The sequence below is a fragment of the Danio rerio genome, chromosome 1 (genome assembly GCF_052040795.2).
Source record: "Danio rerio strain M-AB ecotype USA chromosome 1, GRCz13ab, whole genome shotgun sequence".
NCBI lineage: Eukaryota > Metazoa > Chordata > Actinopteri > Cypriniformes > Danionidae > Danio > Danio rerio.
In genome coordinates this window covers 23061240-23087364 of record NC_141021.1, presented here as the reverse complement: position 1 = coordinate 23087364, position 26125 = coordinate 23061240, and the positions used below count along the sequence as shown (strand labels likewise).

General features: G+C 34.7%; 1 protein-coding gene across 4 annotated transcripts in view; it reads right to left on the bottom strand.

The window, feature by feature from the left end:
* The window catches only part of pax5 (paired box 5), a 96470-nt gene extending 72451 nt beyond the window's left edge, over positions 1 to 24019 (bottom strand). For 2 of the 4 annotated variants that reach the window (XM_087236324.1, XM_087236325.1), the window contains exons 1-4: positions 18657 to 19854; positions 12600 to 12765; positions 4908 to 5105; positions 1242 to 1306 (exon numbers count right to left, since the gene is read on the bottom strand). In XM_087236324.1, the coding sequence (XP_087092450.1) occupies positions 1242 to 1306; positions 4908 to 5105; positions 12600 to 12765; positions 18657 to 18699 (472 nt within the window). In that variant the 5' untranslated portion in view covers positions 18700 to 19854. 4 annotated transcript variants of the gene reach the window in all.
* Between the last annotated feature and the right edge of the window lie 2106 nt (positions 24020 to 26125).

The following is a 26125-nucleotide window of genomic DNA, read 5'->3' as shown; positions in this document are numbered from 1 at the left end:
CTTCGAAAGCCCGACCTCAGGAAGCTCTAATTGGTCAGCTAACATAATGTGCTGTGATTCAATGATCGTCTCCACGTCACCAGGAAAAGCATCACGCTCCTATAATCATGCACTTTTGCACTTTGTAAATACACTGTCAGTCAGAGTAGCTGTTAGCCGTGTCAGTCTGTGACTGAATCAGACAGAAAATGGCGCAGACGAAACAGCTGAACCTCATGCCTGCTCTCTTAAATAAATTCTGACAAGTGTCTTTTCATATATTCGGGTTATAAGCATGTGTGAGTAATATGAAACGTATCTTTTGCAAGTTTGTTATTTAAGATGTAGAACGCACAAAAAAGCGGCTGCACAGAGAGACACTGCAGTGCTGCTGAAGATTGTGGGTGTTTACATCGGTTCGACGGATAAATATGAATTTGTAGCTAAATTGTTAACGGTGCCAAACAGCATTTCCCATTGTGTACATCCTTGTTTATGTCCTTGCTTTAGCATACTGTTAACGCTAGAAACAATGCATGTAATAGATTAATTTTAACAAATAAAAAAACTTTAACTCACGGTGCACAGCTTCGTCTATTATAGTTGGAGCTGCTCCTTTTTTGAGGAGTTTTTAGCCGAATTCAGCAGATTCTGGAAGCTGTCCTTTGTCAAATGCTAGCTATATATTTTTATAATTGTCTGGAACATAATTAAAATTAAACTGTAAGCATTTCTCTCTTTGTGTTGTGTCTTTCGGAAGCCCGAATACAAACACAGAACAAGCTTTGTGGAAATAGCAGCGTTTGTACGGCATTTTTAGCTTTCTCTGCTGTAACTTTACAGCACCTCTGGCCACTCCCCTTCGATGTGTGGGTTGTTTGCACAGGATGATTTGCGTAACCTGAAGCGTTTGTGATCTCGCTAACCAGAATGTGTTTTTGTAGTCCCCAAATATCGTTCGCTCTGTGGCTCTGTAAAAGCCAATCTCTCTGTTCGCATTGAACTTTGAGCATATTAAATTCAAAGATGTTGTTTGTGTTTACACAGCTACATTACACATAAAGTTTTAAATATGATATCATAGTGGACCACCCCTTTAAAACTCTCAAAATCTCAGACAAAAGAACACAACCACAAAAATCATTAATGAATGTCAAACACATATTGTTTTTCAAAAGCTTTGTAAAAACTCCAAGTATGTTTTACTTCAACCAAAGATGAAAGTTGCTTTCTAAAGAGTTATAGGTGAATTTGACCCTTACCTAAATTATGCGCAGAAACGGCTCCTGATTGGCCAGGTGGTTGCTGGACTTTAGTGCGAATAATTCTGTCACAAAGAAAAACCCAACAGACATTAGATGATAGGGTGTTGTTTAAAGTCTACCATGGCAGGTGCTATGTGTAAGCGTGGATTCTCTTATGCTTTAATGTACATAAAGTATGCAAACGTGTGTGTGTGTGTGTGTGTGTGTGTGTGTGTGTGTGTGTGTGTGTGTGTGTGTGTGTGTGTGTGTGTGTGTGTGTGTGTGTGAAGTGGCTCATGCAGGCTGACATGGCAGCAGAGTCTCACACTTCCTGCATGGCTGCTCAAGCAAAGCACCTTTCCCCTCATCTCTCTCTCTCTCTCTCTCTCTCTCTCTCTCTCTTTCTCTCTCTTTCTCTCTCTCTCTCACACACACACACACACACACAAACTCTCTCTCTCTCTCTCTCTCTCTCTATGAGAAAGGTTGTCATTGTACACATGCTGTTGAACCAGTGAGCTGGACACTGCTCATGAATATGTGTTTCTTTTTACTCCACTGACTCACTCCTATTGTTTTCTTGTATTCCTCCATTCTTTGGATCCGTTCTCGTTGCATTGCTCTATACCTTTTCTAATCTACTTATCAATGTATTCTCAGAAATGTATTGCTTCCATTACATATTCCAGCCTTCAAAAGTTTGGGCTCAGTATAAGACATGCTTTATGTTTTTGAAAGTTTTAGTATATTTTTAAATCTAATTTGCTCTTTTTTTAAATGGCAAAGATGAATTTCCAGTAGCCATTAAAAATGGGCAAAAGGTCTTTTATTTGACCATTTATTTTGGCATTTATTTGGAAAAAAGAAAATACAGTGAAACATTCTGAATTATAATACAATTTCTGTTTTAATAACTGCTAAATGTAAATTTATTCTGGTCAGTTCAAATCAAGTAGTCTCTTCATTACTTCAAAGAGCTTAATAAGCTGCAATTTAAGAAAACACATGCAATTACAAAAAACACCAGCAAATTAAGAAAAGATCTTCATCGGTTTGACAGCAAACTTGTTGCAAATCCTCACAATGCAAACACATCAAGAAAACACACTGCAAATTCTCACAACGCAAACAAATTAAGAAAATAAGCTGCAATTTCTCACAACACATGCAAATAGCACGGGACACAGTCAAAATGTGTCATGGGCTATGTTGGAGGTAACGCATTACAAGGAACGCATTATTACTTTTCTTAGTAACAAACAAAGTAAGGCATCACTTTTAAAAATTAAGTAACATTATTATAGTTACTTTTTTAAAAATGTAATGCAAGCTACTTTTTAGTTTAATTAATTAGCTTCTACTTATAAAAATAAATAGCTGAATTAAAATAAACGTTGTCACTTTGAATCGCACACTCAATGAGAGAATGCAGGAACAGGCAGAACCCAAGATGGCAGAACCTTACTTTTCTGCAGTTTTTTCATTATTCTAAATGGATCAAAGAAAAGCAAAAGGGGATTATAATCTCAATGGAAACAATTTTACTGCACTAATAAGAAAAAAAGTACAAAAGAAGCAAAGACATTGCTTTACACTTTCATTAATCTGTATATATGGCCTTTAGTTCAAGGGTCAGGAAGTTCTCAGAAGATAAGATTATCCTACATTATTTATTTTTAAGTGTTTTTTAAGGTAAATGATGGTATAGGCTATATGGTGCATTGCTAATTACAGAGCTTCTTTATTTAAAAAAAGGTTATAAAACAGTTCAGCCAGGTCAGAAAAAGTAATGCAAAAGACACTGAAAAGTACACCAATGCACCATGCACTAATGCAACTAGTTATTTTTGGGGTAGTAACTCAATATTGTAATGCATTACTTTTAAAAGTAACTTTCCCACACTTTTCATGGGGACCCAAAATCGCGACGGACCTGGCTAGAATTTGTTTATGGTGCCGTGGCTATTGCTTAGTGAGGTTGTAGGTGAGTTTTATATTCATTTTAACACCTTGATAAAAATATTCCCATTGTCTTTTGTATATTATTAGCCTAAATAAACAACACAATCTCAAGGCAATTCAAAACTTTTTGATTTTACTTTAACATTTTATAACCTTTTTTACAATTTAGTACGATTTGCTTATCCCTCAATGACGGTTGGGTTAAGGGGTGGGGTTGGGTGCCACACCTCCTTTTTAAAGTCATACTTTTTTGAATGGCTGAACTTGTACGAGGCGACGCAGTGGCGCAGTAGGTAGTGCTGTCGCCTCACAGCAAGAAGGTTGCTGGTTCGAGCCTCGCTTGGGTCAGTTGACGTTTCTGTGTGGAGTTTGCATGTTCTCTCTGCGTTCGCGTGGGTTTCCTCTGGGTGCTCCGTTTTCCTCCACAGTCCAAAGACATGCGGTACATGTGAATTGGGTAGGCTAAATTGACCGTAGTGTATGAGTGTGAATGAGTGTGTGTGTGGATGTTTCCCAGAAATGGGTTGCGGCTGGAAGGGCATCCGCTGCGTAAAAACGTGCTGGATAAGTTGGCGGTTCATTCCGCTGTGGCGACCCCGGATTAATAAAAGGACTAAGCCGAAAAAAAAGAATAAATGAACTCATACAAATTCAAATGATTTAGCCACTAAACTGACAAAACGTAAAATATTTATAATTACTTGTGAGATCAGGCTCAAATAAACATTACCTAAATAGCTGGGTCTGTTGTGTTTTTGGGTCCCCTTAAATATTGTGCTTTATGATATTTGCATTTGTTGTAAAAAGTTGCAGCATGTTTTTATAATATCTTTGTGTTGTGAGGATGTTCAACATGTTTTCTGTCAAACCGATGAAGACCTTTTCTTAGTTTGCTGGTGTTTTTTGTAATTGCATGTGTTTTCTTAAACTGCAGTGCGTTAAGCTCTTTCAGAAACCGTACTTCAGCTTTAAGTTCAGAATATGTTAATTCAGCTCTACTGTTCTTATTTTTATAGAACTTGACAGTCATACTGATTAACGTTTTTGTGCGTATGTGTGTGGAAACAATGATAATGTGTTGTATTAATTTATGAAAAAAAATTATTTCATTTTAAAATCAAAGTTATTTGTAACATTGTACATTTCAGTCAGTTTTCTGTTTTACTGTGATTTTTGTGTGATTAAAGGCATAATTTGTGAATAATGCAAACATTACTTTTTAAATCTAACTTTTTAATGTGTGTCGACAACAGTTTTTCAGAAACTACAATAATGTTTCGAAAGAAAATGCCTGATTTTTGATGCATACAAAGTGGTCACACGAATAGTATTTATTTGACATTTAGAATATCTGAAACATCATAAACACCCATATTGTATATTATGTTTGTCTACAAAATATAGCTTGTCTGCAATATAATTATTTTAAAAATGTTTTTCTTGATCCTTGTGTGCTCTAGCTTAAAATAACCTTATAATAAACTGTTTTAGTAACACTCGTGAGTTTTGAGTACTGTCTCTTTATGATGAATCCGTTTCACAATGTAAATCACTTCAGATAAAAACATTCACACAATTCTCACCAACCCCTAAAGTTTTGGATGTTATTGTATGTACACAAATAGACTTTAAAATAAAACAATCAGACAAACACATGCATTAAAAAAACATTTAAAATCATTTCAAACCACTAAAATCGTATTGAAGATGTGTTTTACACACCTGTTGATTGAGCTGACGCTGGGCACACTGTCATTGTCACACACTCTCTCTGCCAGCAGTCTGTCTCGGATCTCCCAGGCAAACATGGTGGGGTTTTGGCGTTTGTAATCAGCAATTTTGTCAACGACTTTTGGTGTAGCAACCTTTGGTTTGGATCCTCCGATTACCCCTGGCCTGATGCTGCCTGTCTCATAATACCTGTGAAGACAGAGAGACAGACAGACAGACAGAAGGCTGAATATCACGAGACAAGATCAACAGAGATGGACAGAAGGGTGGGTCTTTGATTCTATCTTTTTTCAAATGGTTGTTATTTTTAGTTATTTTGATAACTTGTCATTTATTTATCCTTGTTATACAGGTTCTATGACAAAATATTATTTTCAGTTCAGCTCAGTTCACAGTCAAGAAGTTAAAAGCTTTCTTACATGATTTTTGTTATCCAAATTGGTAAGTGTATTTTCATTTTCATTTCGAGTGTGATTGATTTTTATATTATTTTACCTTAAGGTAATTTTTCACTCTTTACTTCATTAATTTTATCAGGGGTCCCTTTAGCGCCATGAACCGCCAACTATTCTGTGTTTTTGCAGCAGATGCCCGTTCACCCACAACCCAGAACCGGAAAACACCCATAAACTCTCACATTTATGCACACACTCATACACTACAGCCTATTTAGTTTATACAATACACCTATTGCATGTCTTTGGACTGTGAAAGAAACCGGAGCACCCGGAGTAAACCCACACGAACACAGGGGGAACATGCAAACTCCACACAGAAATGCCAACAGACCCAGCCAAGATTTGAACCAGTGACCAAGGTAATATTTTATGTATTTTATTTATAAACGCCCAACATAGTCATTTAAAGTTATATTGTATTGTGTTTTTTTTTTTTTACCTTTTAAAAATGTATGTCCTTAAATATTTAGTTAATTATGTTACGGTACGATATTTGATCTGTATATAGTGAAAAGATGATCTTATTGTTCAAATTATTACCTTGTTGTTCAAAGAGTATGTTTGTTAACACTTTATTTAACAGTGTCCTTGTTACACATGTTCCATGTACTTACTATAGTAATAACAATGTACAATAACATGCAAATAACCCTAAACCAAATTGACTTTTTAACCCTAACCATGCAAACAGTGTATATGCACAGCTAGTGTTTCTTCCCATACCGATAAACTTCAGGTGAACAGGTAATGTGACTTTTTTCAATTTTCTACGGTTCCTTTTATAGCATCGATGTTGTAATGTAATTAAAATACAATCAGTTAAATAGACTTCAGCATTCATTTAGTTGTTCAAGCATAAAACGAGATGTAAAGCTGTGTTACCGCTAGTGCCATCAGAAAAAAATGGATTTAATGCAGCGCTTATTGCACATTCTGAGACCCACATTATATCGTATATCAATTAGGCAGTGGAGATTATTGATTTTGAAAGAAAACAGACCTTAAACGCACTGATTTTGTAAGGCATGCAGTTCACTGGCAGCGCTTGAGCCAGGTTACTGAAAATTAAAAGTTTTTCTGCATACTTATGCGTATAGCCTTTTAATATCATTCAGTTGTTACTGAAACAAGGATACTTTAAAACAAGTTTTACCGAATTTACAATTTTTTAAATTTCACACAATGCCTATTGTTCCAAAGCAGCTTTACAAAGAGTGCACGTTATTACATTACAACTACAATGTTTCCAATAATACACCATAAAGAATTATTTTAGTGAACACTTTTTCCTCCCATTTTTAACTCCAAATATGTATTTCCAAATCATTCATGTTTATCCTGTGTCACACAGCACTTATGTCTTGCAGAAACACAAAACCAACACATAGTTTTCAGAAACCATAGTTGCAGTACATAGTCAACATGTTGACACTATCACAAATGAGGACCAAAATATATTATAAAACAACATCAAAGCTTATAATCTGGGGATGCACACAGCAGTTACAAAACCAGTCCTGATCTAAATACTGATTAGACTAAATGCTTCAAAGTCATGCATACCTGTGACTGCTCATTTCATATTAATACACCAAGAAGCTTGGTAAGCATCCATAATAGGGAGAAGGAAATAATAGTACAGAAGTCAATGGCTTTGAGTTTCCAACACTGTTCAAACATCTTGTTTTGCTTTCAACCAATGAAAGAAATTTAAATGGGTTTTGAATAAGTGGAGAGTAACTGATTATCTATATTTTTTATATAAATGTATAGAACTACACATTTAATTAACTTATTGGTCACACTTTATTTTGATGGTCCGTTTGTTACATTGCATTTACATGCCAACTAATTTCCTATTAGATTATAAGTAGATTGTTAGGTTTGGGGTTAGGGTTAGGGTTAGTGTAAGTTGACATGTACTTGCAAAGTTTCTTATAATCAGTTAAATGTCTGTTGAAGAAGCAGTATCAGCAGATATTAAGCAGACAGTCTACTAATACTCAAATGGACCAACAAAAGTATTTCCAACTTATTTGTCATCTATCACTTACATTAGAAACTTATGTTAATAAACTCTTAAAAATGCAGATTTATTTATTTATTTATTTATTCATTCATTTATTTATTTATTAATGAAGATTTCTTATGAGATTTTTTAAATCTAAAATTTAAAACCCAACTATAACAAATGTTCTTGCATTGTATGTATGTTTTTTATTGAAAAGGCAGTGTTTAAAAAGCAAAAGGACTGATTACAGGTTGCATTACAGTCATTTTAACCCTGTTTTTCTCTTGACTGACTGCATTAGTTAAGACTAAACCCACAAACATAAACCAAAGGCACAGTCCATTCGGCACAGCCATAAGAAGAACACCAAAATGAGCATGCAGAAAATTCCCTCATTAACAAGAGCGCAGTTAGTCATACGCCTTATTTACTCGAACCTCACTTGCTGCCCACATATTAGTGTGTTTTCTGCCTGAGTAGTAAGAGGGAGGGCAGATATTACCACACACACACACACACACACACAGACACACAGTGGCGCAGTAACGGTTGAGTGAGTTGGACCAGGGCTGGGGGAAGAGGGTTGAGGCAAAGGAGAACAATGGGAAACACATTTTTTTGATATAGCTAAAGGCTCTAGCACTAATCCACACCTTTATCCATTCAAATTCTGTCCTCCCCCTTAACCCCTTCCTCCCTCTCCCTCTCTCCTTCTCTCTTTCCTGCTCGCTCTGTCCTTCCAGCCATCAAGAGACGTATGTGCCACTGTCATTTTGATGCAAATGTAAAATGTGATGAATCTTTTCTCTTTTTTCTTTTTTTTTTTTTTGTCCCAGAAAGGCAGAAAGAATAGACGCCGCTTTGACTTTGGGATTTGAGAATTTCTGAAACATGTCTGAAAGGAAGCGCTGAGTCAGGCTTCATCCTGAACCAATGGCAAAGGGAGAATATCTGGTGAACGGCCAGGATTCATCAGTTTGTACTGATATTTTAGAAATTGATATTTATTAGGGATTAAGTAAAATAATTGCTTCTTATGGCTGTTAACTAAAGCAGTTGAGACGAAGCAGACCACCTTAAAAAGGCTTAACTGTGGTAAAATTACTGTAATGCACTCTGCTGTCCATAGAAAAAGCTCTGTAATTGATCAACATTGAGTTAAGGCCCAAAACGAGCTTTGTGACCTTGGTTCTGTAATTTTTCTTAAATGTCAAGCAATCATCAGCGTACAGATTTTAGAAATTCATATGTAGCATGGATTAAAATTTGACTTTAAGAAAGTTATAGTAGGATTTGTCTACTAATGCAGTAGGCCACCTAAAACAAGGGTATCAGGTTTAGATTTGCTGTAATGCAATCTGCCGTCCAAAGGCAAAAAGCGCAGTAACTACACATCGGGTCAACATTGCTCTCTGCAACTCTCACATGGTCGCCCAGTGAAGCTAAGCAGGGCTGTACCCATTCAGTACCTGAATGGGAGACCACATGGAAAAGCTAGGTTGCTGCCGGAAGTGGTGTTAGTGAGACCAGCAGGGGGCGCTCGACCCGCAGTCTGTGTGGGTCCTAACACCCCAGTATATTGACAGGGACTCTCAGTAAGCGCCGTCTTTGGGATGAGACATTAAACCGAGGCCCTGACTCTCTGTGGTTGTTAAAAATTCCAGGATGTTCTTCAAAAAAGTATTCTGGCCAAATTTGCTCACTGACCTCTGTCTATCATGGCCTCTTAACTATCCCCATATCATAACTGGCTTCATCACTCTGTCTCCTCTCTACCATTCGAATGGTGTGTATGGTGTATGGTGTGGACTGGCACAATATGGCTGCTGTCGTGTCATCCAGGTGGATGCTGCTCACTGGTGGTGGATGGAGAGATTCCCTCCAAAAATGTGTAAACCGCTTTGAGTATCCAGAAAAAAGTGCTATATAAATGTATTATTACATACATTAATAATAATAACATATTATTATTATTATGAACATTAAAACAAGCTTTGCAACATTTGTGTCTTGTGGCCAAATCTCCTTGTTCAAATTTATCATTTTTTTTGACAAACAAAACCCTTAATCTATCCACAACATGCTTGACTGGCTAAAGGCACATTTCTCAGTCTATTTAAAGCCTTTTTCTCAAATGTCAAGCCAAGGCCAGTGATCAGCTTAAAGCTTATCCTCTTACATGTGTTTCAGAAAATAATATTTAACGTCAATTAGATAAAATTAGACTTAGTTATTGTGACTTTTGTAGTAACTAATGCAGTGGATCACCTAAAACAAGATTATCCAGGGTAAAATGACTGTAACGCACTCTGCCATCTAATATCATTGAGTTAAAATAAAATAAAATTTGAATTTTGATTTCAAGAAAGTGTTTGTGGGTTTGGTCTTAACTAATGCAGTAGATCACCTTAAACTGGGTTAACTGAAATCGCTGTAATGCACTGTTCTAGTTTGTTCTTTTGTAAAACATCGGTAAGAATAATTTACAAGACAGATATGTCAATCTTGAATCATTATTATTAGTATTAAATAATTAATAAAGGGGCGCACGGTGGCACTAAACAGCTAGAAGATTATTGGTTCGAGCTCCGACTGGGTCAGTTAGCATTTCTGTGTGGAGTTTGCATGTTCTCCCTGTATTCGTGTGGGAGTGCTCCAGTTTCCCCACAAGTCCAAAGACATGCACTATATGTGAATTGGGTAAGCTAAATTGTCTGTAGTGTATGTGTGTATGTCCTAGTCCTCCAGCTCGGGGGTTGGCTAACGACCCATGATATTACAAAACACCAACATGGTGCGGCTCAATATAAACTTCAATATAAAACAGCACTGGGAGTAAGTAAATAATGAAGGTATTAATATCATTCAGTAAAAATTACATTATTAGTATGCATACAATTTAAATTCACTTTTAGTTGATGTTTTTTTATATTTATGATTGCAAATATTCTTTTGAATAGTAGTATTATAATATAAACCTTTTTTGAAGAAGGAAGCATTAATATTTTCACTTTTTGTCTAAGAAAGGCGGAAAGAATAGATGAGAAGTTATAAATTCAAAGTATCTCAAAGAAAGCAGATTCAAACCTCAGTGGCAGAGGGAAAATATCAAGCAAACAGCCAGCATTCATCAGTTTGTACAGACATTTTAGACATTTGTTTTTGTCGTGGATTAAGTAAAAGTTGACTTCAAGAAAGAATGGAAGGAGGATTGGCATTTAAAAGCATGAGCACAAGCACATACTGGCCCCACTGTTTGAATGCAATGAAGGACATTAAGCTGGTTTCCCAGGCAAAGATTAAGCCTGGTTCTGGATAAAATAGGATGGGGCGATATAGATTCTCCATTCAAAATCCTTTTCAGCCGGAGACCAGGCAAACTCTGTGTGCGGGAACTAATCCGTGGTGTCTGAATTTCTTTCATCAATACATTGTTATAGGAAATAATGTCTCAAGAAATAGTTATTTGAACTTTAGACTGACATAAGAGAGGTACAGACTATGTATTCCCATGTTCCCCAATAGTTGCAGGACTCATTCTAACTCTCAAATACTGAAATGCTATTGATGTATTTACCGTACAGCAAGAAGAGATCAGCATGAAGTTTTTTTTTTAATGCTACATTTTATCTGTTGTAATGTTCATTTTTGTTTAGGTGTCTCTAATACTCACCAAGATTGTATTTATTTAGTAAAAAGGACAATGAAAAGTTCCTATTGTGAAATACTATTAGTTACAAATAGCTATTATTTTGTAGTAAATCTTGAAACCGTATATTCATGTGACGGAAAACCTATTGTTCAGCATGATATTTTGTAATGTTATAAATGTCTTAACTTCCACTTGCTCTAAATCAGGGGCTCCCAAACTTGGTCCTGGAGGGTTGGTGTTCTGCCTCAACACACTTGCTAGGACATTTCTAGCAAGCCTACTAAGAGCATTATTAGCTGGCCCAGGTGTGTCTGATTAAAGTTGGATCTAAACTATGTAGGACACAGGCCCTCCAGGAGCAGGTTTGGGCAACCACGCTCTAAATAAATGATGATGATATATGATGATATATAGATGTGTAGAGTTTAGATCCAAAAACCTCTAAAAGCCATTTAATATTTTCTTCTACAATTAGCATTTTTCTCTGACTCCTGTGTGTAGGCTCAGTAATTTAACTTCTATATAGTGACGAGTAAGTTCTTTTCATTGCCTTTCAAGTGAAACAACTAAAGATAAACATAGGAAGCTGATTAAAATGCTCATTTTAGGTGAACATTTCCAACAGCATTTACAGGCTTTTGCATCTGAACTTTTAATATATTATATGATATTATATGATATTATATTATATTATATTATATTATATTATATTATATTATATTATATTATATTATATTATATTATATTATATTATATTATATGTATTTGTTTATTCATTTTTATTTTTATTAATCTAAATCTTTTAATTCTATTTTTTTTAATTATTGTGTCTTTCATACAATTACTAAGCATCACAACTGTTTTCAAGATTAAAAATAAAACTATTACAATAATTTGTGGAAGATCATGTGATATTAAAGACTTGAGAAAGGCCTCACGGAATAAAATAATATTTCACTTTGTTCTTTAGTTCTTAAAAATGTATATGTGTGGGTAAGAAATTTTAGTCACCTGATAATGAGACAAAACATAAAGTATAACAGGAGTATTTATGTCAGTGCTTTGAATGCAATATATCCTTACAGAAACTGCATGAATATATTGACAGAATCACAAGTAAAAATACTGTAATGCTACTACAGTACTAAAAATGATAACCAAATGAATGCGTTTAGATGCAAAAACCTCTAAATGCTGTTTGGTATTTTAGCATTTTTCTCCAACTATTGTGTGTAGGCTCAGAAATCTTACTTTTATAGTAACAATTAGTTTAATTTTTCATTGCCTTTAAAGTAAAATACTTGAACATAAACATAGGAGGCTGAGAAAAATGCTCATTTTAGAAGGCATTTATAGGTTTTTGCATCTGAACTTTTCATGTACAATGAAATGCTTTGACACAATATGCATTGCATGAAGTGCTATAGAAATAAAGATGACTTTATTTAACACAAACTAATACACATATAGAAAGAACATATGAAAAGCATGCAGGTATCATGGTACTTTTGCTAGTGGCATGAGTTTTAGCATGTTTTTGCTTCATATTACTCATAACTTACCTGCCCAGTATCTTGCTGACGCAACCGTGACTGACCCGGAGCTGGCGAGAGATGTCACACGGGCGAACACCCTGATGGGCCAGCTCTACTATCCTCTGCCTCACCACATCAGGCAACGGCCGCCCATTTACAAACACCCCACCCAGCTGATTCACCCCTCCATGCCCTGCAGACACACACAGCAAAAACAAAAAACAAACAGAACAGATCTTACTTAATACATAAACTGAAAAAAAAAAAAAACACTTTGCTGTCCCATTATGGTGTGTGGGTCTATTATTTTACAATAAATTTCAGTAATATCATTAATTTAACAACCATCATTTTACTTCTTTTCCATCATTTTACGCTTTACGTTATGTTCACCCCAGCTGCCAGAAGAAAAAATGGCAAATTACGGATTGTTTTCACAGTGCACTTTTACAAATTCTTCACAAATGTGCAGTTAATGTTTACATTTTATTTTATTATTTTTTATTTTATATTTTCGATATTTTTTACCCGTATTTTATATATTTCAAATTTCTTACTTAACAGTTGTTTACCCCATTATGTTTTATTATTATTTTAAATTATTCTTATTATTATTATTATTATTATTTAAAAATGCCAAGTTGATTTAACAGAACATTGGATCGAATTTAGAGTTATAAGTAGATCTGATGATGGAACAAAATTACAAAAAAATCTTTAATATTTTCTGAATGATATGTTTAATTTATATAAACTTCATATTGAATATACTTTTATTTATAGGGACTTTTATTTGAGAATTGATTTTTTTTATTTCAGTAATTCAGTAAAGGCTTGTGTGCTTTATAAGAGTAGTAATTCATTTTAATATTTAAAACCTGATTTAGCCTCATGCACTGTTAATTGCAATTAGCCGAAAAAAATGTTACTAAATAGAACAAAAAAACTTGAGACATAACTTGTAACTCAGAGAGTTGTGAACGTCTGATTTGAATTATTGTATTTTAATTCACCTAGTGGTTGAGTTTAGCCCATATTTAACCAAAACGTTACTCGGACATGTCCACAGTAACTGGAAATTAACTTGATTCTGATTCTGTAAGGTGTAGATTAAGGAATATTTGGATTCAAGGATGTGTGTGTATTTGACCTGAAGGTTACCATTATGCAGTCTCTTCTCTCCTTTTTAACATATCTGCCCCTGGTGGTCACCTAAAGAACTGCACATGACCCTCTTTAAAGTTTGTATTTGTATGTACGTGTCAGTTTGTATTAGTGTATTTTTTTTGTGGCACAGTGGGTGGTGAGCTGGACCTCCTTGGTGGGCTTAGACTTTTGGATACCAATTTTCTTTCATTCTTGCACTGTATATATTCATTATAATTCAGTATCTTATCATCATTTCAGTGCAGAAGTCTAGGTGGTAATCCAGTCAATCTGTCATATTAACATACTGATTGCTTCAGAAGGCGAACACACAAACACACATTTACACACACAAAAGAACCGAGGGGTGTGTCTGTTAATCCGAGCTACAGGGTAATGGATCTTAAATACATCCGAGAAGGCAATATCAAACAGACCTCACTGGCCTTGTGTCCCCATCCCTAAATACAGAGTTGAGCTAACAGAAAATTAAAAACCTGCTACATGTCATTTTCATTCTCTCTAGGCAATGGGCTTTAGAAAAATGCTTTTCTCTATAGCAACATACTTTAATGGGTGATTTGACTCAGGTTTCTGAAAGGTCTGTTTGTAAGTCTTTGATTTTCTTTCTTCTTCTTCTTCTTCTTCTTCTTCTTCCTTTTTTTATTTTTTATTTTTTTGAAGGATTTCGTTTTCAGTTTTGTTTGACCTCTTTTACCTTCACATTTCTCTCAGTGCTAGGGTTTTTTGAATTTCTCATTTATTTCATTTTCTATCTTTTGCAGTTTATTAATTTAACATCCCTGTCCAAGACGGACTTCAACTAGATTGTGGTTAAAATTAGTTTGTTTAGGTCACACTTTATTGTAATGTACAATTCAAGCTATTAACAGACCATTAACAAACCTTTAACTAAGACTCTTAGCTCAATATAATTAGTTGCTCATTATGATTAGTAAGGTAGTAGTTGGGTTTAGGTATTGGGGATTAGGTATGTAAAATAAAACCATACTTTATGTGCTAATAAACTGTTATCAATATATCATATAAAACTATAGATAGTGGTTAAAATTAGTTTGTTTAGGTCACACTCTATTGTAATGTACAATTCAAGCTATTAACAGACCATTAACAAACCATTAACTAAGTCTCTTAGCTCAATATAATTAGTTGCTTATTATGATTAGTAAGTTGGGTTTAGGTATTGGGGATTAGGAATGTAAAATAAAATCATACTTTATAAGTGCTAATAAACAGTTATCAATATAGTATATTAAACTAAATCTTAATAATAGACAGGTAATAAACAAATAAATTAAGTAAATTATGTGAATATACTTAAATTAAAGTGTTACTTTTTTTACTTATTACAGTATTACTCAATTGCAAGTAATTCGTGTAAAACATAAAAGTGTCTTTTAAATAAACAAATGTAATTGAATTGTTTAAAATAAAGCAAATTTAGCTTAACAAGCTTTTTAAAGCAAATGTTTTTACCATTTTCTTTTTTACAAAGCTTCCTAGGTTTTAACACTGTCATAAAAGAACCTTTTAGTGAATAGTTCTTTGAATAACTTAATAACTATTTAAAGAATCTTTTTCAGCTATAAACAACCATTTGTAAAAGGAAAATGTATTTTGGATGTTAATGATTCTTAACTCGTCATTGCCATTAAAGAAACCTTTATTTTTAAATGAATAACCATTTTGGTTCCCCCAACAAACTTTTCAGTCAGCAGTTCTTAAAAGAACTATTTAGCTATTTTTGTGTGAACACTTTATTAACAAAAAGAACCGTTTCTTTCTTATTTTGTGGATTGGAAAGTTTTCATAAAAGGTTCTTTGTGGAATCATCAATGCCAATAAAGGCTATGTTCAATTTTTATCTAAACCAACTTCAAAAGAAACACATGCATCAATGAACAAACACATCTGAAAAATGAGTATAACTATAAAATTCTCATTCAGATTTTATATATATATATATATATATATATATATATATATATATATATATATATATATATATATATATATATATATATATATATATATATATATATACATACAGTATCTTAATAAGGCCTTATAAAGTTTTAGATCAGATTATCTCCAACACATTTTTAAGTTAGCAGTTGTGGTTAAAAGTTTTGCACAACATATGAATACAGTCTACCCAGCAAGCATGAGTCTGAGTTTGAAAGAGTATTACGAGTATGGGTTTGTTTGAATATAAGTTGGTGCCGTGGAAAGAGAAAAGGCTGCAGCAGGGATTAAACGAGACAAGCTATTCAGATGTGATCTGAGCGAGCCTTTTTCCTCCGTTTTCTTCTGCAAATACGGCTGGCTTATAAATCGAAGTGTTCCTAGAGCTTTGATTGATTTCGAGGCAGGTTCCGTTTAGAAATAGCGAGAGCGGCTGAAAGACATTCATGCTCCCCCATCCAGAAAATAAACCCGATTAGAGACGCTGCTCCATTACGATCCGCTATCGGCCGCTCCGATTAAACCGCTCAAAACACAGCGAACCAAACGCCAGCAAAGCGACGTGACATCAGGCGTGCTTTAACAAACAGACTCGCCGGGGGGAAGAAACGAGTAAGAGACTATACCTTCACTCGTGCTGGTCTTATGCAATGATTTTGAAATGAAATTGAAAAATAAAAAAATTAAATCACAGATAGCCTATTGGATTTAAAAAGAATGATCTTTTATTTATTTATTTATTTATTTATTTATTTGTTTGTTTATTTTAAATTACGTTAAACTATTGTGGCAATGTTTCCCAGTGATGGGTTGCAGCTGGAAGAGCATCCGCTGCGTAAAACGTATGCTGAATAAGTTGGCGGTTCATTCCGCTGTGGCAATCCCAGATTAATATAGGGACTAAGCCGAAAAGAAAATGAAAGAATATTGTGGCAATGTCATTATGAAATCGCCACGTAAATATAGAAAAGTATTTAAGATTGCAGAATTTAAAACTAATTTAAAGTTATAAAAATAAAATAAACTGTTATAGCTATGTATCATAGTGTATTTATGACATGATTATTTCGTCATATAGCATATTTAAATTGATCATATTACCTATAATAGGTTTATATTTGTAAATAATACACCGCTGATAATCCTTGATTATTATTATTATTATTATTATTATTAGGTTATTATTATAAGCCATTGTAGCCTAATTTGCATAAAATGTATTATTCAAAATACGTTTTAACAGGCGACATTAAACACCCAAGCAACTAAAATTAGAGCACAGAAACAAAAAAAAGTGATTTTTTCCCCTAACTTTTCCGCAAAAATATCGTTTTTTTTTCTTGTGGCATGAACTTAAGAATTGTTTTTTTTTTTTATAGACAATAAAAAATTCACGAGTTTACAGTTTTAAAAGAACAGATAAAACAGTGTTAGAAATATCTTAAAAATACATAAAACAAGCATAAGAATCTGTAATAATCGTTTGTCTCCGCTTAGTTTAAGGCTTTATCCATTGTTTAAGACCAACTGGTGGCTTAACAACATCTAATTTGCTGCATCACACGGAGTGTTACCTTGCACTTTTTGTGAATAAAAATAAAAAACAATAAAAAAAGCAATTTCTTATTAATATTCATGAGAAAGATATAGTTTTAAAAATTATCTCTTGCTCTCCTTCTCTCTCCCTTTGCAGCATCAGTGGAGTTTCCTTCCTAAAAGTCTTGCAGGTTCATGTCACAGTCAATTCTTAAAGCTTGCACCGTTTGACATTTTCGGTGTAATCGTTTTACCCCACGGATTGTGTTGAGATATTGTGGCGGAGAGGAAACGTGATTCGTTCTAGCGTCTGAAATGTGTATACATCTAATCCACCGTTTCATTCACCGTGCCAATAGATGTCATTTCACATAGATGTGCGTGTGCGTGTTCAGTGGGTGGGTGCGCGCATATTTGAGTTTTTAGCGTGGCTTGTTGTATGAGGTTTTATTCATCGGCGAGAGAGAAGACTGGGAGAGAAAGAAATAAAGAATGAAAGAATGTGTGTGTGAGGGACAGGGGGTATGGGGGAGAGAAAGAGAGAAAGGGAGAGAGAGATCACAATTGCATGTTCAGGGTGTAAAATATTGCAGCTCTTATACCCTATAATAACAAAGATATTTTGCAGTTTTTACATTTTTTGTTTCGTCTAAAATAAATTAAATATATGTATGCTACTTTTTGTTTTAAATAACTGATGATTATTCACAATAATCAATTCAAAAATTGATAAATCAATTAAAAAATTATAAATCATAAAGTAAAATGGGTTGAAGATTATTGAGTGTGTGTTGGCGGCAACTACAATAAGAAATAAAGAGAGAAAGAGACAAGGGGCCCTCAACGCTGGTATCTTGGGGGACCACCGGTGTCCGCCATGTCACGAATGAGTGACCACACATCTCTCCGCCACAGTGAGCAACTTCGGCTATCGTTTTTACCCTCACAAGTGGCCTGTTTACAGCCACCCTAAAGCAATGTATTTAAAGCGTAAGGCGCCTGTTTGCCATATCCTCAGCTGCGGTTCAAGTTCAGTTTGTGTCCGCTGGCTGCTGGCCTTGGCCGCGATCTCTTCCCCCTCTCTTCCCCCAAGGGATTGTCAAACAGAAGGCTAAAGCTCTAACAAAGCAACCGGGTTCTGGGTTAAGAGAAATCTAGCAAAAAAGCTGGCACAAAAAGCAAACTTCACCTGTATTAAAGACATGATTAAAACTATTGGCCCTATAGCATTCATTAGTTGCATCTTTAAAGTTTTTTAATCAATTGGGCTATAACACACTGCTTAGCTTTCATTAGCTAAATTTAATCCGCGTGTTTTGGTTTTTCTAGTTCTTTAAAACAAATTCTGACAAGTTAGATCGAGATCAAACATATGACAGATCAAAGAAAGTTAAATTCTATAAGCTGGGAACTTACTGTGCATTGCTGCGAAAGGGTCGTGTTTGCAGTGGATTTCCATCGTGTTTTAAAACAGGCCTTCTCGCGAAGAAGAAAAAACACAAAAAAGTCTTTATTGTCCTGTACTTGTTCTTTTAAAGGGTTGTGCGTTTGTAGTCAGTCTGTCCTTGTTTCTTTTAAACAGTTTTAACTGTTTGGGAGTCCAAAGAAACTTTGGTAAACAAATAAAAAATGAACCTTAAGGCCTAAGGTCATCAGTTGAAGGAATTATGTAAAAAGTTTTCTTGATTTTCCAGGTGGAAAGAAAAAAGAAAATTCATAAATAATTTGTGATCTTATCCATCATTAATTAGCCAACAAACAATGTAAATAGGCGGCCTGGGCACAACCCTTTAGGGTCACACAATTGCTTTTGCGGCCCTACATCCAATCTCAACTAACTCAGACATCAGAGAAGATTAATCAAAAAGAAAAAAAAGTCCTGGATATGTAGGAATTTTAATATTATTCCGATCAGTCTTCTTAAGCTTTAGATAAAAAATGTAGAAGTCTCGTTCCCAAGCTCTATCTTGACATCCTAGCTCCACTGACCGTGACCCGTGAACTGTGACCGAGGTTCGCGCTGTCAGAGCGCGTCTCTGCCAGGGATCTGTAAAATCCTGGTGAGGTTTCTGAGAAACCAAAACATTTACTTCATGTTCAGCGTATCTTCACATAAGCTCGATTTGCTTGCATCTTTATATTTTAATTGCTCAAAGCGCGTCTCTTTTTTGAAAAGTGAAATATGCAACTCCGACTGCACGATGGTCCCCAAACAAAAGACATACGTACAGGTGAAATTAAAAAGTACATGATGTGAACCCCGAATTAACACGTTTTCCGAAGTTGAATATAAAATAAAAAATAGCCATTGTGCGAAGCATTTGAACTTGAGGAAAATGTCCAAGAAACGAAGGAAAAAGGCTTTGTCAAGTTTTGAAGCAGTCGGGAAGTGCGTAAAAATCCAAGTAAAGTCTCAGATGGATGATACGGTGGTATAATTTGTCTTTTTCGCCCAAGCTGCCGTCCGCCGAACGGTGTTCTTCTTTCAGTGTGAGCGCTCCGGCGGCGAGAAGCAGTGGTCGAGCCTCCGTCTTAACCGCGCAAACACTGCACGAGCGCACGGCGCGTTTCAGAACCTGCTCTCGTGTGGACAGCGCCAAAGCCACAGCACACTGAATCTACTACCGAGTCCGAGCGAGACTGTCAATCAACAGACGTCTACCTATCCGAGCACTGCACCTCTGCCGTCACAATCGCCCTGAGTCGCGCTCAGATAAAGACGACGCCGATTGGCTATCACTGAGCCAATATGAAAGTGACGTGCTGTCCCAATTGTGCACTGACAAATAGGGAGTCTCGGATAGAAGTTGGTTCTCTGGCGTCGCTAATCCCATGTCTAATTTCAATTAAGGAACGGGGTAAAATTGAAATTTTAAAATATCCGTTTGCAGTATTTTTAGAAGTCCAATTAATAAACAGTTAACAATTAGTTATGCGACAGAACATGTTTTCAGTTAAACGAATAATCCTGGCCATATAATTAATTGTAAAAACACTGCAAAAATCATGAGACTGACATATTGCAACATTTCCCTGAGACATATATGCATATAAAACAATATACAGGCTATAATATAAATTAACAAATCTTTTCGACTGTTGTATGTCAACATAATTAGAAATAAATTCAACAAATAATATCGCACTTGCACGTGCAATTATGACTGCTGTTTAGAATTGTCCACGAGAGAAAAACGTGTTAATTTAGTAGGCTAAACGAATATAGAAAGTTTGATTATTGTGCATTAAGTAAAATGCTCTGATTAGTTTTCATGAGAGATTATGAGGGATTTTTTTATGTTTCTATGTTTTCTTCCTCTTCGTTGCTTTGACGGACACTAGAACTGTTTTACTTTTGCACATTTTCTTGCCTAATAGCCCAATTTTTCATTAACAGACTATCAAACAGATTATTAAGAACTTGATATTAAGTCAGATAAAGTTTAGCTGACTTAATAACTGTGGTTTGTTTTTAAATAAGAGTCGTTATAATTATTTTATTTTGTAGTATAAAAACAGACATTACAATATTATTTAAAACAAAAAAAGGAGTTTATGAACATTAATGCTTACTAACTTTATTGATTTTATTTATTTATTTATTTACAGTTACTTAATTAATTAATTAATTAGTTAGTTAATTTAACTATTTTACATTTCAGCACTTATTAAATGATTTATCGATGGATTACTAGTATATATTTTAATATTTTTGTGCTTTTACTAATTTATATAAACATACATTTCTATGAAGCAAAACATTATACAAAATAAAACACAAATTTCTAAAATTATACAGCTCTCATTATGGCTAATAATGGCTAATATGGCTAATAATGGCTCTCATTTTTTTACGTGTTGTTTTGTGTAAGTCTTCAAAAGAGCACACAAATATTAACTCTATAAAAATGTGATTTTTTTCTTCTTAGTTTTGGGATAGATTTTCAAGCATGCGATTCTGAATTGCTTTGCTTAGAAACCAGTGACACAACTATCTTTTATATGTGTCGGTAATTTGCTGTGTGGTAAGAAATATGACCTTTACGTCACTGCAACTATGTGATTCAGGTTCACCATTCATGTGCTTAACGCAATATTTTAGTCTTTTTCTCCGAGTGTCTTTAAAGAAAGATTCATCCGCGGTGAGCCGTTTGTGCCACGAGGGGGCGAACCCTTGGTCTCGTGTGAAGAAGCTCATCATACGCGCACGCAAACACACACACACACACACACACACACACACACACACACACACACACACACACACACACACATACGTGCGCACTTTTGCATAGCCTACGCGCACAACTAATGATAGACGTTGCAATGTTAAACAAATGTTTTCGTTTTGTATTCCGTCTTATTCTGTTAGATGTGTAATATATGTTGGTCAGTTTGTTTTACTTAACAATTATGGGGGCTTTTTATGCACATTTTTTTTAGTTTTATTTATTTATTTTCAATTGATTCTTGCATTTAGATTCAAACGCGGCCTCCAAAAAAAAATTATATTATGGTGATTTAAAGATTCAAACTATGTAAATATTTCAAGTAGCCTACACTGAATTATTTTAGGCCTAATTTTTCTGCCTTTTTTGGGAGCCTCTTATTATTTCCCCCAGTTCAACTCTGGCTCACGTGATGAAATGTTTAATAATCAGTCTTTTTTTTATTGGAGGAATTATTTTCTTATAATGGTTTCTTTAAATACAGTTTTTGTTAGCAAATTAAACACAAATATGTTGTAAACAGCTAGGTTGCTTCTAATTCTAGCTTGGAAAATTTGGGGAAAAAAGTTATTTTCAGTTTAAAAAATTAGCATAACCAATTACAGAATGTATGAACGGCCAAATAAAGCTACAATTGAGATAATAATGATTTAGGAGTTGTGCTATTTAGGATTATTCGCGTCATCTTATAACATAAAAGTAACAATAATAATAAATTATTAGTATTATTATTATTCATTAATTCATTTATTTTCTTTTTGGCTTAGTCCCTTTATTGTTCTGGGGGTCACCACAGCGGAATTATCCACCAACTTAAACTTTCATTGGGAAAATTATTATTATTATTATTATTATTATTATTATTATTATTATTATTATTATCGTTATTAACAACAATAATAATAATAATAATAATAATAATTATTATTATTATTATTATTATTATTATTATTATTATTATTATTATTATTATTATTATAGCCTAATAATAATATGAAATGGTGAAAAAATATACAAATAATAAAAGTGTTTCAAGGAGTCTAAACAGTTAATCAGGCTTCTAACTATGAATTGTTTACAAGTCCACAATTTTAAATAATTAAGAATAATTCATGGCCAAAGTCAAGGGTTAGCTAGTCAGTCAAATTAATTATATCAGAAAATCTCGTCAGTCGTGTTTTTAAGAAGTGAAAGATTGCGTTTGTTCATAAATTCAAAATTAAATCATTTCCAATTGTGTGTGAAACCAGGGCACAAAATAGCACCAAACTACTGACTTTTCGAAGATTAACTGTCTCCTCAGATGTTTGAACTTAGGGTTAGCTACTCCATCAGTTAGGTCTGTTTATATTTGACACACAAACATGATGTGTGCCAACAATAAAAATAATTGTATAGCCTACTTATAAAAACCACCGGGCACACAAATTTGAGAAGCAACTTTGTGGTTTAAACTGGCCTGTTTAAATCCAACTTAAGGCCTAGGCTAGTTGACAGCATTTAAAGCACAAGCTTTCTTATAATGCTATAAAGCAACGTAGGCCTATATGTGCCTTTAAGCTAGTTTTGTCATGTCAACACTCAATAGCCTATGATATTTTGCAAAGTACAAATACCAACATTGACATGTAGCCTATAGCTTATTATTTTCATCTGAACGAGCCATTTCATTGTGAGTTACATGTAACACGCAAGCGAGAGATGTTTCCAAAAACATGCATATTTGTTTTTGGACCTGAGAAGACAACACAATAGGCCTACTTGATCCTCAACAAAAACTTGCAGAATTAAAACTCTGTTTCAAGAACCTCCTTGTGTGACAGGAATCGTCATTGTTTTAACTCATCTTACGCCTGCTTTTCATTACTGTTGTATTTCATGTTGATTTGGACTGTGATTTGCCGGACAAATAGGCCCAAACCCAGCACATCAAGCTCAAACCACGTTTCTGTCAAAATCACACAATCAGCAAAGGTGTGGCCAAAATGTAAGCCAGATTTTCCAGGCCCACTTGAATGTGTTGTACAAGGTTTTCGTGTTAAAATTGCCACCAACATTCATATCAACTAAAAACTAAATAAACAATCAAGCCGTTTAAAAAAGGACATCTGCACGTGTAGCAAGTGTACAAATGTTAGTGTTAACAAACGGCGTGTTAGTACAGCTTTGTAAAAAAAAAGACATTTTTATACTTCTTTGAACAAGCAATAGTAGGCTAGATCAAGTAAAATGGAGAAACAGATAAGGCCCTACCCGACCGTCCGATGCGCAGAGATGGACCCTTTTGGTCCAAGTCCATGCCGTGGCTAGAGGTTGGACAGAGGGATGAGCGGGGGGGTGAGAACACAAAAGTTCCCTCTCCTATATCCTCTGTTGCTGCTCTCTCTGCTCTTTTTTGTAACAGTGGTTTTGACGAATGGTAGTTTGAAATAATGTGACTCTTCCGCTCCCTGTTGCGCCGTTGCAATTGTTCACTGGAGTGAGACTAAACGTTTTAGGTGGAAAAGAGACTCTGAAGGAAGCGTGAAACGATTATGGGGCAAAGTCAAGAAAGAGCCGCGCGCTCATGCCCTCTTTCTTCCTCTTTCTCTCTCTCTCTCTCCCTCTCTCTCTTTCTTCTCCTCTCTCTCTTTCACTCACAAACGTGTATAGGCCACACTCGCTGCCCTTCTTCAGACAGCGTGCATGGCGTGGTTGCGTATATCCAGATCATTTGGATAACATAGGCTAACTAACTTTTTCCTCCTCTGTCTTTTTCTCTCAAGCTGACATCTTTAAGCGTGTCAGTGGATTTGTGGTTTGGGAATAAGTAAAATTAAGAACATAAAATTTACACTAATAACCCTGGTTTGCAACAACAGAAATTTGGGTCAGATCTGGGTAGCCTTGGGTTAATATTTAAATTTCAAATCATCGCAAAATTTAACCCAATAGTTTGGCTTGTTAATATCTGGGTTGAAACAACCCAGAATATTTTAGAGTGTAGACTGGTTCAATAAAATAAAAAAAGATAAATAAATAAACGCTAGGTAAATCCAAATGGCAAATTAGTTTATTTTAGGTCAAATAACTCTTTATTAGGAGTTTAAATAAATCATTTTTTGTTTAAAGAAAATCAAGTATTCATTAAGATCCGTAAAATGCTAATTATATAAATAAACACATAAATACATTTAAATTGTTTTTAATTTAATTAGATCAATTAGGTGTGGCAACTTTTTAATTAAAAAAAAACGTAAAAGTAATTATGAAAATGCATTTATGGTTTTTATTGATGATTTAATTTTGTTATTGGCTAAAATAAAATGCTTTAATTGTTTTTAATAAAAAAATAGGAAGGAATATGCATGAAAAGTAAAAGTGAAAATGTACATCAACAAATGTGCATTCGCGTTGTTGGCAGGCATGCAGGTGTAATGATGTTATATAGCGGATGTTAATAGCCAGTTATAGGATCTATATTAAAACTTTTTAAACTCTCTATTAGAGCAATAATTAACAAAGAGCACCACATTTGTTACAGTATATAATCTTTGTTAAAGTTAATTAATCATACAAATATGCATTGTTGTATTACGTTAGCTTAGTTGAATTTGTTTTTAGTCACAATATTAATTTCAGTTGTAATTTCTAATAAAAAAAAAATCATGCCAGAAGTATTTTATTGTTACTTAATAAGCCAGTATCTTTATCTAATAGTGTTAGGCTATACCTCAGTGCAGAATAAAACAAACGTATCCGTCTTAGGCTAATCTGATAAAGCTTTGGGGTTTCCTAGTTTGACTTTTTTAAAACACCTTTTGATCCCAAAAGACTTCTGCGGAGAGTTTTTTTTTTTTTTTTTTTTTTTTTTTTTGCATTATTTCTTCACCGTAACCCCAACAATGCACGTGAACGCACGCGCTGGATGCTGACAGGCGATGATTTGAGGTCTCGAGGTTCATGGGCGACACAGACACCATTGAGCGCCGAACAATGCGGGAGACGCGCCGTTCGCCACTCTCTGACCTCTTCTCTGGAAACAACAAATGTAGCTCATTTAATCGCGCCTCATAAAGCCATGTTCCATTGATAGAGGGCTAAAGGCAGAATAATGAATGAAGCTTTAGACCTTATTAATTTAATTCGGAGTGGCCCGTGGCTTGTTTCAGATAATTTTGGCCCAGAGGTCAATTATTTAATTACGCTATTTTCCCGCGTGACGGAAAGTCTAATTCATTTGCAATATATAAATAAAACCATTATAAAGCGGCGCTGTGTTTTGAGGACATGTGGGCGAGATGTTCTTTGGGGGCTTCTAAAGCTCCGCCAGTGTCCCTGTGCAGGTGGCTGTTGTCCCGGTGACCTGAGGCGATGTTACCGCATCGCTACACACGACTCTCCGCTCCAGGATCAAAGGCCAAACTTGTCCTACATAAACTTACATCAACGTCCAGTCTCTCTTCCCCTTTCTCGCTTCATATCAGCTCCTTTAACACTTGGGACCACATAGCTTCCTTTTCCATTCATCCATTGAATGAATAACAGCTTAGGCTTTAAAATAATAGAATGTATCTCCGCAGTTTATATTCACGTTGGTCAAGCACATGGCAGCATTTTTAGGACATCAAGTGCAACAAAATAGTTCTGTGAATTGTTTTTTAGCATATTAGTTCA